At 44.8% G+C, this 18,181-nt stretch overlaps 1 protein-coding gene across 1 annotated transcript; it reads right to left on the bottom strand.

The window, feature by feature from the left end:
- Positions 1 to 11,189: 11,189 nt before the first annotated feature.
- Positions 11,190 to 12,722, bottom strand: LOC123398043. The gene is made up of 3 exons (XM_045092555.1): positions 11,967 to 12,722; positions 11,706 to 11,840; positions 11,190 to 11,604 (listed from the first exon to the last, which is right to left on the bottom strand). Exons 1-3 carry the CDS (start codon positions 12,522 to 12,524, stop codon positions 11,257 to 11,259), a joined length of 1,041 nt encoding a protein of 346 aa, XP_044948490.1. The 5' UTR covers positions 12,525 to 12,722; the 3' UTR covers positions 11,190 to 11,256.
- Between the last annotated feature and the right edge of the window lie 5,459 nt (positions 12,723 to 18,181).

Below are 18,181 nucleotides of genomic sequence, written 5' to 3'. Positions count from 1 at the left end.
ACCCACATAGCATGTGCAAGAAAGTAGAGAGGCTTACGGCAAAAACTGGATGCACTTCGTGTACAAAACAGACAATCTCCTTCGAAGTATCAGGGTTTCATACGGAAACTTGTCTGTTACAAAGGGATTTCATTTTTGTTGAACTTATTTGAACCCCCTTGTTTTTCTGTGTTCAAAATGGACCATTCAAAGCCACATCATCAATTTACAACCCTTTCTGACTTCATTTGTTATTTGTCATGCATTTACTGATTATTTTGAGCTATAAGACCACGAAAGTGAAAAGCATTTGAAATGAACTATGAAAAGGTTCCAAGTTGGCATGGTATCATCATTTCACCCACATAGCATGTGCGAGAAAGTAGAGAGGCTTACGGCAAAAACTGGATGCACTTCGTGTACAAAACAGACAACCTCCTTCGAAGTATCACGGTTTCATACGGAAACTCGTCTCTTACAAAGGGATTTCATTTTTGTTGAACTTATTTGAACCCCCTTGTTTTTCTGTTCTCAAAATGTACCATTCAAAGCCACATCATCAATTTACAACCCTTTCTGACTTCATTTCTTATTTTTCATGCATTTACTGATTATTTTGAGCTATAAGACCATGAAATTGAAAAGCATTTGAAATGAGCTCTGAAAAGGTTCCAAGTTGGCATGGTATCATCATTTCACCCACATAGCATGTGCAATAAAGTAGAGAGGCTTACGGCAAAGACTAGATGCACTTCGTGTACAAAACAGACAATCTCCTTTGAAGTATCACGGTTTAAAACGGAAACTCGTCTACTACAAAGGGATTTCAATTTTTTTGAACTTATTTGAACCCCCTTGTTTTTCTGTGTTCAAAATGTACCATTCAAAGCCATATCATCAATTTACAACCCTTTCTGACTTCATTTGTTATTTTTCATGCATTTACTAATTATTTTGAGCTATAAGACCATGAAATTGAAAAGCATTTGAAATGAACTCTGAAAAGGTTCCAATTTAACATGGTATCATCATTTCACCCACATAGCGTGTGCAAGAAAAAAGAGATGCTTACGGCAAAAACTGGATGCACTTCGTGTACAAAACAGACAATCTCCTTCGAAGTATCAGGGTTTCATACGAAAACCCGTCTGTTACAAAGGGATTTCATTTTTGTTGAACTTATTTGAACCCCCTTGTTTTTCTGTGTTCAAAATGCACCATTCAAAGCCACATCATAAATTTATAACCCTTTCTGACTTCATTTGTTATTTTTCATGCATTTAGTGATTATTGTGAGCTATAAGACCATGAAATTGAAAAGCATTTGAAATAAACTCTGAAAAGGTTCCAGGTTGGCATGGTATCATAATTTCACCGACATAGCATGTGCAAGAAAGTAGAGAGGCTTACGGCAAAAAGTGGATGCACTTCGTGAACAAAACAGACAATCTCCTTCGAAGTATCACGGCTTCATACGGAAACTTGTCTGTTACAAAGGGACTTCAATTTTTTTGAACTTATTAGAACCCCCTTGTTTTTCTGTGTTCAAAATGCACCATTCAAAGCGACATTATCAATTTACAACCTTTTCTGACTTCATTTGTTATTTTTCATGCATTTAGTGATTATTTTGAGCTATAAGACCATGAAATTGAAAAGCATTTGAAATGAACTCTGAAAAGGTTCCAAGTTGGCATGGTATCATCATTTCACCCACATAGCATGTACAAGAATGTAGAGAGGCTTACGGCAAAAACTGGATGCACTTCGTGTACAAAATAGACAATCTACTTCGAAGTATGAGGGTTTCATACAGAAACTCGTCTGTTACAAAGGGATTTCAATTGTTTTGAACTTATTTGAACCCCCTTGTTTTTCTGTGTTCAAAATGCACCATTCAAAGCCACATCATCAATTTACAATCCTTTCTGACTTCATTTGTTATTTTTCATGCATTTACTAATTATTTTGAGCTATAAGACCATGAAATTGAAAAGCATTTGAAATGAACTCTGAAAAGGTTCCAAGTTGGCATGGTATCATCATTTCACTCACATAGCATGTGCAAGAAAGTAGAGAGGCTTACGGCAAAAACTGGATGTACTTGATGGACAAAACCGACAATCTCTTTCGAAGTATCAGGGTTTCATACGGAAACTCGTCTGTTACAAAGGGATTTCAATTTTTTGGAACTTATTTGAACTCCTTTGTTTTTCTGTGTTCAAAATGCACCATTCAAAGCTGTAAGACCATGAAGTTGAAAAGCATTTGAAATGAACTCTGAAACCAAAGTACATACATAGTTCTCCAGAGAAGTAAAACCAAAGTACATACATAGTTCTCCAGAGCAGTAAAACCAAAGTACATACATAGTTCTCATTGAACAACATATAGCTCCCCAGAGCATCTAATTAAACCATACATTGAAATTATGTAAAACATTACAATGCAAAAAACAAATGCGATCATAACCGCAACCAAGGTAACAACTGATCCAACTGTATAATGATACCAAGCCTCGGTATGAATGGCATATTTTCTAATCTTTTTAATCTTCAACCGCATTGCATCCATCTTGATCTTGTGATCATCGACGACATCCGCAACATGCAACTCCAATATCATCTTCTCCTCCTCAATTTTTCTTATTTTTTCCTTCAAGTAATTGTTTTCTTCTTCAACTAAATTTAACCTCTCGACAATAGGGTCGGTTGGAATTTCCGGTTCAACAACCTCCTAGATAAATAAAATCTATGTCACATTGATCAGCATAACTGTCATAAACAATAAATGAACCAAATAGTTATGAAAAGATAATATATACCAATCTGAATCATAGACAAGACGAGGGCCAACGGGGGCGGATACCAAAACCATCGCACTATATAATAACAAGGAATAATAAAAGTAAGAAAATTAGACAAGTATCTATCTGAAGTCAGAGTTTTTTTCTTTCAGAAAGAAGATAAGAACAAGAGGCTCACCACGGTGGTGCCGGTGACGAGATCGGCGCGGGCGATCGACGACGATGAAGACAGGGCGGGGACGGGGCTTGACGGACTGCTTAATCTAGACAAATCTCGTTGAAAATGGAGCTCGGAGGTCGAGTTTCGAGAGGAGAAGGCTTAACTAGTGTGGCTCGGGCATTTCATCGAACACCTCATGTGCATAGGAGGTGAACTAGAGCACCGATATGCCCTCCCCTCGCCGGCTTGACCAAAACAGAGCACTGTGGAGTGCTCTGCCGCGGCGGTGGGTATACGTAGGCAAGTTATTTGTCCCGGTTCGTGGCATGAACCGGGACTAAAGCCAACCCTTCTGTCCCAGTTCATGTCACGAACCGGGACCAATGGCTGTGGGCCAGCAGCGAGGACCAGTGGTCCCGGTTCGTGGCTCGAACCGGGACAAATGGTTCCACACGAACCGGGACCAATGCCCACGAGGCCTCGGCCGCCCCCTGGGCTCACGAACCGGGTCTAATATCCCCCATTGGTCCCGGTTCTTGAAGAACCGGGACTAATGGGCTGGCCATGGCCGAACGGTAGCCCTGTTTTCTACTAGTGAATGCCTTAAATTATTGTGTCAGATTGTTTTTGCCGTGTAGGTGCACTATTGAATTTCAGTTATAGCAATATATTTCTGTCTCAGGCCTATTCACTGTTGGAGCATTATAAAAAGTTATTGATCCCATCCAAACCGATGTTCGTTACTCTGATAAAGCAAAATTTCTTATGTAAATTAACCATGTATTCGAATGTGCTTACAAACTGTTTGGTATATGATGGTCTTTGCTCCTTTGTAGTTCATACATAATTTTAATTTCCTTTTTTCCCTTGAACCGAAGTTGTCATCAAATAGTTGTATTTGCCTACCCACCTCATAATAAATTTCATATTTAATTTATGTCAATTTTTTTGATAAACAAGATAATTGTATTGCAGTTATGTTGTAGTGTACATCGAAAGACATAACTAGATCATCATATGACAATAGTGACATATATAACTATAGCTTGATATTCCTGTCTTTTTTGTTTTGCTCTGATTTTGTTAGCACAAGAAAAACACTGTTACAGTACAATACTCAGGCTTGCATGCCCTCCGCCGTAGTCCAAGAGCAATAATTTTGTTTCTAAAATGACCAAGAAATGTGTAACTAGCTAGCTAAACTACATCCAAATATGTATGCAGATGTCAAAGCATTTTCAGTTGGTTAGCACAACAACTATCCAGCCATGTGATCTATACATAATGGCTTATATTAATCTAAATCCTATAACAGTATGCACTCTCTTCTCCCATAAATATATATATGCTTATTGACATGTAATCCCTGCTTTTGTGAAGAAAAAAATTCTGTTAATTGTGAAACAGCCGCAAGTTTTCCTATTTGACCACTTCACATATTTGCTCCTATTTCATGTGATTCATCATATAATACATATGCAATAGTTATAACCTTCACACAGTGATGTTAACACATAAGCTTCATACAGTAAATAAAACTCCCTTTGTTCCAAAATAAATGTCGTTGATCTAGTACAATATTTGCACTAGTTTAGTACTAAACCTACGACACACTTATTTTGGACGAAGCGAGTAGTACATAGACCATTGCATAATCCCAATTCATGTTATGCAGCTCATGCTAATATTACCTTCAATACTAGAACATGTGAAATTCCACTACCATCGAGGAGTCAATATTTCTGTACCATTCAAGCTATATGATACCGTTCAAGCTATAAGATAACTGATTTATAAACACATATCCTTCATTTGAATTATCTTTTACCAGTTACAACGCAATTATTGAATTAAATCGTTCAACATAATACCTTGAAAGTTACTAATAGACCTCATATAGCTAGGAATTTAAATATTTGTTAGAGTTTAAAGATAATTTCTAGAATATTGGTTTGTACGTGTTAGTAAAATCTGGAAGACAACCACTTTTTCTATTTTCTCAAATAAAAATAAATCCCAGTCAGTTAATTAAAAGCAATAGTGTCAGATGTGTGCATTCCTTTCTTTCCCAAGGCCGGTTTTGTGCATTACATGACTCTTTATGTTCCATGTACCCAAACATGAATCTGCAACAAGTAATAGTGACAAGTCCAACTCAACAACTTAATCATTTCTTGCAATATCTATATTTTGTGCTTCATAAGCGTAAGCCGAGTGTATTATATCGGGTGATACTCGGTTTATATCGGGTGATACTAAAGGCCTGGCCACGTCGCCCCAATTCTCATATCCTCCCTCGAGGCTTTAGTCCTAGCCCGTAAGGAGCCTTTAGTCCCGGTTCGTGTCCCAAACCGGGACTAAAGGGCTACGCGGTGGGCAGCCCGCATGTGCGCCACCTTTAGTCCCGGTTTGTGTCTCAAACCGGGACTAAAGTCCTCTGCCTATATATAGCACATCCCCCTTCTCCCCTCTTCATTGCATTTTTCTTGGATGGAGGATTGTGGGTGGGTGCTTGCTCTCTACTTTTTTTGATGCACTAGAGGTGTTTGTTGAAATGTGTGTTAGAGCGATGCCGCTTCAGTTCATCGAACACAACTACGATATGAGATGCCCGAGCCACGCTTAAACCTTTTCCTCTTTATTTCTACTTATTCTAAAAGGTTAGCAACTATATTTCGTCGTTTAGACCGTGCGGTACTAATTTTTAGGATCGTGATTGTATTTGATATACTGTCGTATAACGCAGATGAGCCATCCATGGATGTACGGTGATCGCGACGCAAAGCCGCTTACACAGAAGGCGTGCATTCTTTTCGAGATGCAGCCGATGCGAACAAGCATGGTGGTGGCTATATGTTTTGTCCATGTGTTGAATGTCGGAATGAGAAGGATTACACTTCCTCAAGAGTCATTCAGAGCCACTTGCTTCAGTCCGGTTTTATGTCGGGCTATAATGTTTGGACCAAGCACGGAGAAAGAGGGGTTGTGATGGAAGACGATGATGAAGAAGAAGAGAACAATGATGACAACTACCGATCTATGTTCCCTGAGTATGCTGATACCGCAATGGAAGACAATGAAGAAGAAGATCAGGATGAAGAAGGGAACCAGATGAGCCCGCTGATGATCTTTGCCGGGTCATTTCTGATGCACGGCGAGGTTGCGACACAGAAAAGGAGAGGTTGCAGTTCGAGCAGATGTTACAGGACCACAACAAATTGTTGTACCCAACTTGTGAAGATGGCCAGAAGAAGCTGGGTAGCACACTGGAATTGCTGAAGTGGAAGGCAGAGACCGGTGTGACTGACTCGTCATTCGAGAAGTTGCTGGTACTGATGAAGAAGATGCTTCCAAGAAAGAACGAATTGCCCGCTAGCACGTACGAAGCAAAAAAGGTTGTCTGCCCTCTAGGATTAGACGTGCAGAAGATACATGCATGCCCTAATGACTGCATCCTCTATCGCGGTGAGAAGTACGAGAATGTTCCCCCTCCGGTGCAGGGGCTAGCTTTAGAAAGTGCAAAGAAGTTGGCGGCTGCATGTGGTGTCTCGGTTGAAGAATTGTTGTCTTCCCAAGACGATAAGATAACCAAGGTTGTGGTAGCCCCTAAGCCACAGTTTGTCATGGGTTAGCCTTTGGTCAGCAAAGATGATCTCCCAACAAATATGCGTTACTTGCATCAATGGTACTTAAGTGAATCAAAGAATGGGAGAACGATGATCGTGCTGAGTGTCCCCAAGGAGTACTACGGCCGCCCTGAACAAATCCATATCGACTTTGATGAACTCTTCCAGATGTACAATGGCGACGCCCTCGACAAATCGCTTATGAATTGCTATTGTCTGTAAGTTTTTCAATTCGTTGTCTACATATAACTTGTTTGGTTATTTCAATTCATTGTCTATATATAACTTGTACTCTATTATGCAGAATGAAGATTATGTATTGTAAAAGCAAGTGCATCCTAAATATTGGGTTTATTGACCCAGATAAAATACATATAGCGACGCTAACTAATTATCCCAAGGAGACGGAGGAAAACCTTCTAAGGTTTCTAATAGATCAAAATTTCTGTGACCACATACTGTTTCCATACAACTTCAGGTAAGGGTCTTTACTCTTTTGTGTCCATTCACTTATAAGTGTAATTGATAAGTTACTGACACTTATATATATATACATGTGCAGCTTCCATTGGATTCTGTTGGACATTCAAATTGATAAGGGAAGAGTTGATGCCTTCGACCCATTATCGAGACCCTTGAAACAGTTCCAAAGCCTGCAGGACATGCTTCAAGGGTAATTTTAATTATTCTTGCGCTCTATCGGTCTCTTTCGATGATTTTCTGATATATCAATTAATGAAAAACTGAGCAAATCATTATCCTTGTCGGGCAGGGTTTGCAAGCGGTTCAACTGCGTGACTCCCGGTAACTTTCATGAGAAGCTGACCTTTAAAGCGGCTCAGGTAAGTAGTAGTATGATATACTTCTATTAATTTTCAATACATTTATGATGCTAGATTATTATTTTGATTATATATATTCTATTCTCGTAAAGTGCGACCAGCAGCCACGGGGAACGCATCTATGCGGATACTATGTTTGCGAGACCATTCGCACGTTTACCTCTGAGCACAAGGATCACAGATTCGACGTAAGCAATGAACATTCACACCTCTATTTTTACCCGTCATTCTTTGTTATCATGATTGATATTCATATTCATCTCCTCTTCTTATATAGCACACGGCCATGACGACGAAGGTCCTACCAGAGCAACGCGCGATTGCTGTTGCAGAGGAGCTTGCGACCTTTCTGAGGACGGAAGCTATAGATGACAAAGGACGATTTAGTGTAGCTAGGGGCCATTACTGATGTCCGCCCATGTAATCGAATAGACGGGCTCTAGTCCCGATAATTCAGATCTCCATATAATTGTATATATATGCTCGCTTGTAAGATAAGTTAATCTTATATATATATGCATAATTATTTATATTTTAAATTATATGAAAACTAATTCCCGAACACCAAACGAGGCATCACGTTAATCTCCCGAACACCTAAACCCTAAAACCCTAAAACCCAAAAATAATGTCATTCAAAAAAAAGCCAAAAACCAGCAAAATCTGAAAATCTTTAGTCCCGGTCCATGTAACGAGCCGGGACTAAAGGGCCTGCCCCTGAGGCGCTACGAGGCGCCCACGTGGAGCACCTTTAGTCCCGGCGTGTAAGAGGGCCGGGACGAAAAGGTTAGGCCTTTAGTCCCGCCCCTTTAGTCCCGGTTTGTGAACCGGGACTAAAGCCCCTTACGGGCCGGGGCTATAGGCCCTGTCCCCACTAGTGACACCATTACGGAGCCGCGGGCAGCGTGCATGCCACGTGACAGTACGCTTTGCCATGAGTTGCACTATAAGCAGAGTGCTTCTCCGAGGCAACTTCAACTTACCTGAGTTTACACCGTGTCCATTGTATAAGCCGAGTGTGGAACGCCGTATTTACGGCATACACGTAGCTAAGTCGAGAACTATATGTTCATCGTGTATTCTGATGGGCATGCTCGGTATAGCATTGGGCTTACAGAATGATACTAGGCAACGCGTGCTTTTCCTATACTGAAGCAATGTGCAAAATCGCGATAAAACCATGTTAAAAATCTTCAAATCTGATATTTTGGTAGAAGATTGACTAAATGGGACAATATGTGTCATAAATGTATAAATAGGATAAAAAGTGAAATTCACTCTATATATAAAGAAAACTCTTACCTTCGACTGACTGATCCGGGCCACCTATCCGCCACCGCCTCGTCCGTTGATCTTGCTCTATGTGACGCACCAGATGGTGCCCGCGCGCCAACGGAGCAGCGACCTAGGGCGTTGTTTCCTGAAACAACAGTGTTGTTTCAAAAACGGTCCTGAAGCTGGGAGGTGGCGGCTACTGGATCTGAGAGGGCGACGGCACGGCCGCTAGCCCCCGACGCCGGGCGCTCCCGCCAAAGCCCATCCGCCACGACGTCGACCGGCCCTCCCCTAGCCCTCCACCCCCAGCGTCGCCAGCCGCTCGCCCACGGCGACGGTGCGGCCGCTAGCCCCCAACGTCGGCGGCTCCCACCGCAGCTCATCTGCCAGGACGTCGGTCGACCCTCCCCTACCCCTCACCCCCGTGCTGCCAGCCGCTCGACCACGACGCCGGCCAGCCCAACGCACGCCATAGCCCCTCCGCCCCTGATGCCGGCCAGCCCTCCCCTCCCCCACCCCCGCGCCGCCAGCTGCTCGCCCACGACGCCGGCCGGCCCTCCGCACACGGCAAGCCGTACCACGAAGAAGCCGTAGAGCAGATCATTGTGGCGATGAATGAGGTGCCATGCTCTACAGCTTGTCTGTGTGCCTACACGCAGCTGTACTACACTAAGCTTTATTCATAAAAGCAAGTTCGACTAAACATGTATGCTACTAATCAAATTTTGGAACACAAACAAATCTCTAAATTAATAACTAATTAGTGGTTAGCTAAACAACACACATGGATGCTTTAAGGACACACTACTTGTGCACTGCGATCTCTCTCTCTCTCTCTCTCTCTCTCTTCAGTTTATTGCAAATAAACATCATTAGTTTAGTACATCATATTATTTGTATTAATGTCCCCATTGATAAACATGTTACATGTATCATTCTAAAAAAGTATGATATTTTAAACATTAATTAGCAAGATAAACATGGACCATCAGCTATCAATCTAAAAAGGTATGATATTTTAGAAAATGCTGGACATTCAGTTCATTCCAACAGGAAATCAAGTTTGTTGGTGAGTTCACTAAGTTTATGCAAGGGAAACAACTTCAAGCCTTCAAACACAACCTAAACCTTGACACGTTGAGATTGAGGGAGGATGCTAAAGAATAGGCTTGTAGTTTTGTGTAACGTGACATGTTGTACATGTCACGATGTTACGATTGTATGTGTGCATGTGTGTAACAAACTGTGGCAGGTTGTTAGCCAAGGATCGGCCTTATCCAATCCTTTATAGATTGGAGTAGGAGCAAAGCCTAGCAACAACATGTGCCGATTGTATTCTTTGTTCTTGGTATTTAACACAAATGTGTCCCTGCAGAAGAGCATACACTTCATGCCAAACTTCTTTCAAACATTTGCCATAAGTATATATTTATATTTCCGTAATGAAAAATAGAGTATTTCTTTCACTGTAGACCACCTTGGTTTCGTGCAAGCACAATCGTCTAACAGAACCATGCCTTATGTCTTCTTATTACATAGAGGAAATCACTCCTCAAATTCTGAATTGGCACCATCTCTCTAATTCTAGCCTTTACTACTAATAAATAATAACATATATCTATTTCTACTATCCATTAAATATTCAGAGAAATACTAGAAAATCTCAACAAAAGGAACTCTAACCCCCTATTTAGCACATCAGAAAACCAAGACCCAAGGGTTTAAGAAAATACCCACCCATACCTTAAATGATTGTGTCGGACTATTTTTGCCGTGTACGTGCAATATAGAATTTCAGTTATAGCAAAATAGTTCTGCCTTGTGCCTATTCATTGTTCGGGCCTGATAAAAAGTCAGTGATCCCATCCAAAGCTATGTTTGTTACTCTGATAAAGCAAAATTTCTTATGTCGATTGATCGGTATTTGAATGTGCTTACAAACAGTGGGTATATGATGGTCTTTGCCCCTTTTCAGTTCATACATAATTTTATTTTTGTTTTTCCGTTAAACTGAAATTTTCATCAAACAGTTGTATTTGCCTACACAACTCATAATAAATTTCAGATTTAATTTATGTCAATTTGTTTGATAAACATGGAATTTGTATTGCAATTATGTTGTAGTGTACATTGAAAGACAGAACTAGAGCATCATATGAGGTACTCGTGTCTTTTTTTTGGCTCTGATTTTCTTACCACAAGAAACACACTGTTATATGGTGGATTTACGTATATTCTGCTTGATTTCCCCTTTTGAGGGTGAAAGCTAACTATCGTTAAAAGTGATACTTCGGTTGAGAAAGCATTGTAAATACTACTCGCCCGCATATGCTTTGCCCAATCACACACCCATCATAAGTTATTTTATGCGCTAATATGAAAAGCTCATGAGTTACCAATACAACACACATCCGTATTAATCTGAATTGCACATATTTAGAGTAAGGATGAGAATGGCAACATTGACAGAATAAATAACAATCCGATAGAGCCATACATACTTAGTAACTTTAATGTCGCTGGCTGTATTTCTAGTAGAACAAGTGTTTTACAATTGCATGTAAACAGCTACAAATTTAAAATATTTTCCTGTATACAAAAATTGTACATGTTACTGATACACACATCCGAATCCTTGAGTCGAAAGTTAATATGAGCACCGTGTGAAGCCCTGTTCATTAGTTGAAGCCTATGATGGTGTATTGCCACGAACTTATCATCGTTCCTCTTTACTATAAGTTTCATCCTTTCTAGCACTCTAGCATTGAGCACGAAAAAAGTAACAAAATCAATGTCAGATTTTGTGCCCCGATAATAATCCAATACTATTGTTTTCAGATGGATGTCAAAACATGTGCTGGTAATGAGATCCCGGTATTTACGACGCCACAAATTGTTTTTCCATGATTTTTGGCACTGAAAAAAAATCGGCAAACCATGTATATAAGAACTTCACAACAACAAGTAGATGAATAAACAATCCAAAGAAAATGTAGTATCGGTAAAACTATCATCACCTGAATGTACAACTTCTCCAAGCACGGAAAGGTTGTCATCAATTCAATAACCATGTCCAAATTAAGAGTAGCCATACCAAGAACCAAACACTTGATTTTGCACACGGCTGTTGCAAGGCCACGAATGCGCGGTCCCTTCGTCAAAGCATGAAATCCAAAACATTAGACAGTAATATAGGTAATTTCTGTATATATGCAGTGAAATGCAATTTATTAGAAGGTTGACGACGGTAAAAATAATTGAAGAAGAAGATCAGCTACCTGATGATGACGAATATCTGTGGAACCCAACACGAGCCTGGTGGAGTTGGTACAACCTAGGGTGTCCAACTTAGGCACGGAGAGCGCGGCTACATGCAAATCATGGTTGTGATCAAGATGAATCAATGTTTGAAGATGAGGGGCACTCTCGATAACGAGTTCCTCTATGGATGGATCTGGCGAATGATTATCGACTGCAATGGTTGTAAGGGTAAACGAATTCATCCGGAGGCGACGGGCTCCAGTGCACCGAATAATTAGCAAGAACTCGAGAGAAGGGCTGCCGGCAATCATGCTGTTGAGTGAGAAGTCCGAGAGGTAGACATAATGAAGAACGAGCTTCTTAAGCTGGGGGAAGTGAATCCCCTGAAGTGCGTCGTCCGTAAGTGTGAAATGTCCGAATTCGGCAACACAGAGGGTGGGCGAGAAGCGGAAGATTAATGCCGGCACCGGCATCGGCTGCCAGTTGTGCCACCGCCGACGGTAGAACTCAAGCTCCTTGAGTTTATCCAGAGTGGAGGACAGGAGACAGGCGTCGACGGCAGCATCGTTGTCCATGTCCGTGGACAATTCTGGGCGAATGGAGAAGCGGTGGCAGACGCCTTGGTGGGAGGAAATTATGCGTTGTAAAACATCACCGAGTTTACCATCACCGAGTTCAGCGCAGTCGATGTTGAGAGGAAGAGAGCGCCAAAGGGGACGCCAGCGTCTCGCGAGGATCTGCGTGCGGCCGCGTTCCTTGATGGGGAGGAGCGAGATAATCCCGCGTTCAGCCGCTCCGGGATCGGGCGGTGCCGCCGGTGGTGCCGGAGCCGGATAGCGCTCGACCTCGAGTGCGGCTGACTTCCTCTTCCGGGTAGCCGTACTCCTACTACTACGGCCGGCCTCCATCTGTTTGGCAGAGATCGGCCCTGAGGAGAATTAGGTTCTATGGTGGAGCTCGGGATTGGAGGACTGGGAGGGGAGGCTAGGGCCAGATGCGGAGCGGACGAAGCAACCTCGATCGCTTCTGAGGAGAGTGTGTGTTTGACACTTTGACTGCTGGCTTAGTACGATGGATGACAGACCAACCCCATAAATAGAAAACTGGCGGACGTCAGTAAATGGAAAGGTGACATGAGCAATTAGAAACTGCCTAATGTGACATGTGCCCTTGACGCTGCCAGAACCCCGCTGCTCAACAGCTAGCATGTTTTTCAGAAAAAAATAGTACTCCCTCAATCTCAAAATAAATGTCTTAAACTTAATACAAATTTGTACTAGACCTAGTATAAAGTTAAGACAATTATTTTAGGACGGAGGGCGTACGTCGACACCTGCACCTTTAATTTAGTTTGTTGCGGAAGAGAAGATTGTGTCAAAGGTCGCGACAGTAAGAGCATCTCCACCCGTTCGGGTTCGCGTTCCTCGTTCCAAAGATCGTCCGAAAGGGTTAATTTTTTTTTATTAAATCGTCCCAAATTCGGCAAAATCCCAATCAAATTCAATCGAAATTCATAGTTTCGTTAAAATTTATGCAAAAACTGAAATTAAAACATAACTAAACATTAAACTAAGCTTGAACTAAGCTAAAGCTACCGCCCGCCGCCGCCGCCTTCTACATGCCGAGGAGCTTGTAGAAGTTGGTGTAGTCGTCGTCGCCATCGTCGCCATCGTCGTCGTTGCCACCCGCTCCGCCGCCATCCTTGCTGCACCCTTGCCCTAGGTCGCCGAGCCGAATGGGGTTCGAAAGCGCCGGCGCCTCCTCGCCGCTCTAGTCAAGGATGACGATGACACCCTCCTCGCGGCCACGTCGACGGGCGGCGATCTCCTCCAGGGCGCAACAATGGCGTTCCATTTCTTCCCGGATGTAGTCTTCCCGCGTCCATTTCAGGGCGGCCTCGTCGGTGGCGACCATGGCGGGGTGCTCCTGCTCGACGGGCAGCAGCCCCGCCTCCGTCTTCGGCTTGACGAGGCGGAAGGAAGCGTCGGGCTCGTTGTTGATGCGGGTGTTGCGTGTATGACGCCCCAGCGGCGTCTCCTGCGGCTCTGCTTGACGGGGAGCAACGCCGGCGATCTGGAGGAGCGGGAGCGGGAGCCGGACGACGAGGACATCGCCGTCTCCATCCTCCTCGGCGTCTAGAAGCTGCCGCGGCGGCGGGAGAAAGTTGGCGGCGGAGGGTAGTAGTACATGGGTGTGTTGCCGCCCTCGCTGTGCTCAAGGACGGCCTCCAAGGTGCGGCCCGGGATGCCCCACCAAAGGCGCCACCCATCGGAGTTGTGCCGGCCGCGAGGCTCGACCCCGTTGGTGGCGGCGACCTAGTTGGCGGGACGGCATTCGAATAACGCCGTCCACAGCGCGTTGCTGTCGGGGGCGTACCGCGGGAGGTTGTGCGAGTTCTCCGGCAGGCCGGACCGGATGCGCACAATCTCCGCCCGTCGCTCAGCTCCAGTGGGCGGTGGTGGCATCGGGACGCCGCCGGCGCTCAGCCTCCAAGACCCCGGCACCCACATGTCTGGCGGCGCCGGGTACTCAGCCACGTAGAGGAGGCGGGCCTCGTCCTCGCGGAGGTGCCGACGGCCGAAACCGTTGGTGTCCGCTCCATCGCCGGGGTAGTGTTCGACCATCGTTCTTGGGGAGGAGAGGGAGAGAAGGCGCCGGTGGCGAAGAAGAACAGGAGAGATCGTCGGCGGGGAGAGGTGTGTGGCCACCGGCGGCGGTGGGTCGCCTTATATAGTGACGGGCGGGCGGGCACACGGAGCGGCGGCGTGTGAATGCGTGGCAGGAGCCGACGGGACGCGCTTCGCCGCGCTTCACTGTGCCGCCCGTCAATCAATGGAAGGTTGACCGACGACGCAGCCTTCGCATTGATTCCCGCGGAAAACGAGGCGATGAGGACGACGATGGCGCTGCCACTCGCTGAATCGACGAGCCCAGTGTTTTTTCACGCCAAAAATGTTTCGGTCGGCAGTATTTTTTCACGTCAAAAATGTTTCCGTCGGCGCCCCCGGGAGACCCCGCGTTCATCCAGTTCTGACAGTTTTGACAGTGGCGATGGTATGAGAATTGAGAAGGGCATGCATGGCTTCCTCCACGGGTGCTTCTTTTCTGTTCCATATTTCATGTCAATTGTTGCTTCCTCCATCTTCCTCTCTATTTTTCATCGCTCCCCAACAATGCATCATCCAGTTCTCCATCAAATCAAAAATTGAAGATGAAGACCATCAACCAAACCGGAGTTCCATATAGCCAAGAATCCGGCCAGGGGTAGATATTCATCATATATATAACAACGATAACGCTGAAGATATTGCCTCGCAGATTTGAACAACAAGGGACGAAACCATCAATTTCCGTTTAGGCCAGGGGGTGTAGAGATTAAGAGCATCTTGAATAGAAGATTTGGAGATGTAAACCAGGAGAGGTAAAAAAGTTACATCTTCAAAAAAGAGGCAATTCCAACGGATGATGTAAATTTGTGATGTGGAAGGGCAACTCCAACAAATGATGCAAATGCAGATATAAAAGTAGTTGAACTTGGGGACCTTCTTGCGGCATGGTGGCGGCGGGGTGGCAGCGGGCGAATCGAGGCGGGCGGCGGCACTGGAACCGTATGGTGGGTGAGGCGGCAGTGTGGTGGTGCAGGGCAGCGGGGCTGCTGGCTAGGCGCCTATGCTGGGATGCGCGGCGACGGTGCTATGAGTGGGGCAGGCGAGCGGGGTTGCTGGCGTGATGGCGGTGCGGTGGTGCGAGGCGGCGTGGTGGGGACCTGGGGCAGAGTGGGCGGAGCGGCGACAGGGATAATCAATCGGCAGACACCTCGACCGTGTGGAGGAAAAGGGCCGATTCGCGGCGTGTGATAGTGGCCGGTGATCGAAACGCAGCGGAATCGACGGCGGGGGTCGTGGAGGGGGCGAATCTGTCGTGGGGCGATGGTGGCGTGGTGCTGCTGACGGAGGAAAAGAATGGGGTTGAGGAAAGAAAGTGAAAGGGCGGTTTGCAAGGGGCTGGCGTTTTTACATCTGCTATAGGTGGAGATGTATATTTGCATCGCGAGGTCTTGTATTTTCATACACTAGTAGAAAACGGGCCTTTGGCCGGGACCCTTTAGTCCCGTCCTGCCTCTGGGCCGGGACTAAAGGCCCGGCCACGTCGCCCCAATTCTCATATCCTCCCTCGAGGCTTTAGTCCCGGCCCGTAAGGAGTCTTTAGTCCCGGTTCGTGTCCCAAACCGGGACTAAAGGGCTACGCGGTGGGCAGCCCGCATGTGCGCCACCTTTAGTCCCAGTTTGTGTCTCAAACCGGGACTAAAGTCCTCTGCCTATATATAGCACAGCCCCCCTCTCCCCTCTTCGCTGCAATTTTCTTGGATGGAGGATTGTGGGTGAGTGCTTGCTCTCCACTTTTTTTTGATGCACTAGAGGTGTTTATTGAAACGTGTGTTAGAGCGATGCCGCTTCAATTCACCGAACACAACTACGATATGAGATGCCCGAGCCACGCTTAAACCTCTTCCTCTTTATTTCTACTTATTCTAAAAGGTTAGCAACTATATTTCCTCGTTTAGACCGTGCGGTACTAATTTTTAGGATCGTGATTGTATTTGATATACTGTCGTATAACGCAGATGAGCCATCCATCGATGTACGGTGATCGACGCATAGCCGCTTACAGAGAAGGCGTGCATTCTTTTCGAGATGCAGCCGATGCGAACAAGCATGGTGGTGGCTATATGTTTTGTCCATGTGTTGAATGTCGGAATGAGAAGGATTACACTTCCTCGAGAGTCATTCAGAGCCACCTGCTTCGGTCCGGTTTTATGTCAGGCTATAATGTTTGGACCAAGCACGGAGAAAGAGGGGTTATGATGGAAGACGACGATGAAGAAGAAGAGAATGATGATGACAACTACCGATCTATGTTCCCTGAGTATGCTGATACCGCAATGGAAGACAATGAAGAAGAAGATCAGGATGAAGAACGGGAACCAGATGAGCCCGCTGATGATCTTGGCCGGGTCATTTCTGATGCACGGCGAGGTTGCGACACAGAAAAGGAGAGGTTGCAGTTCGAGCAGATGTTACAGGACCACAACAAATTGTTGTACCCAACTTGTGAAGATGGCCAGAAGAAGCTGGGTAGCACACTGGAATTGTTTAAGTGGAAGGCAGAGACCGGTGTGACTGACTCGTCATTCGAAAAGTTGCTGGTACTGATGAAGAAGATGCTTCCAAGAAAGAACGAATTGCCCGCCAGCACGTACGAAGCAAAGAAGCTTGTCTGCCCTCTAGGATTAGACGTGCAGAAGATACATGCATGCCCTAATGACTGCATCCTCTACCGTGGTGAGAAGTACGAGAATATGGATAAATGCCTGGTATGCACTGCATTGCGGTATAAGATCAGAAAAGATGACCCTGGTGATATTGAGGGCGAGCCACCCAGGAAGAGGGTTCCTGCCAAGGTGATGTGGTATGCTCCTATAATACCACGGTTGAAACGTCTGTTCAGAAATAAAGATCATGTGAAGTTGTTGCGATGGCACATGGAAGATCGTATGAAAGACGATAAGTTGAGGCACACCGCTGATGGTCGGCAGTGGAGAAAAATCGAGAGAGAGTTCCCGAGATTTGCAGCTGACGCAAGGAACTTATGGTTAGGTCTGAGTACAGATGGCATGAATCCTTTTGGGGAGCAGAGTTGCAGTCACAGCACCTGGCCCGTTACTCTATGTATCTACAACCTTCCTCCTTGGTTGTGCATGAAGCGGAAGTTCATTATGATGCCAGTGCTTATACAAGGTCCAAAGCAACCGGACAACGATATTGATGTGTACCTAAGGCCATTAGTTGATGAACTTTTACAGCTGGGGGCCGAACCAGATGTATGTGTGTGGTACGAGCACAAACAAGAGGAATTTGACCTTCGAGCGTTGCTTTTCGTAACCATCAATGATTGGCCTGCTCTTAGTAACATTTCAGGACAGTCAAACAAGGGATACAATGCATGCACGCACTGTTTGGCTCAGACAGAAAGTATATATCTCGACAACTGTAGGAAGAATGTGTATCCGTACAATCGTCGTTTTCTTCCGCCCAAGCATCCCTTAAAGAAAAAAGGCAAGCATTTCAATGGCAAGGCAGAACCCCGGGGGAAGCCTGTCATCCGTACTGGTGTTGAAGTATTTGATATGGTCAAAGATTTAAAAGTAATCTTTGGAAAGGGTCCTGGCAGC

This window comes from Hordeum vulgare, chromosome 5H, assembly GCF_904849725.1.
Source record: "Hordeum vulgare subsp. vulgare chromosome 5H, MorexV3_pseudomolecules_assembly, whole genome shotgun sequence".
Classification (NCBI taxonomy): Eukaryota; Viridiplantae; Streptophyta; class Magnoliopsida; order Poales; family Poaceae; genus Hordeum; species Hordeum vulgare.
This window is presented reverse-complemented; position numbering and strand designations above follow the sequence as displayed.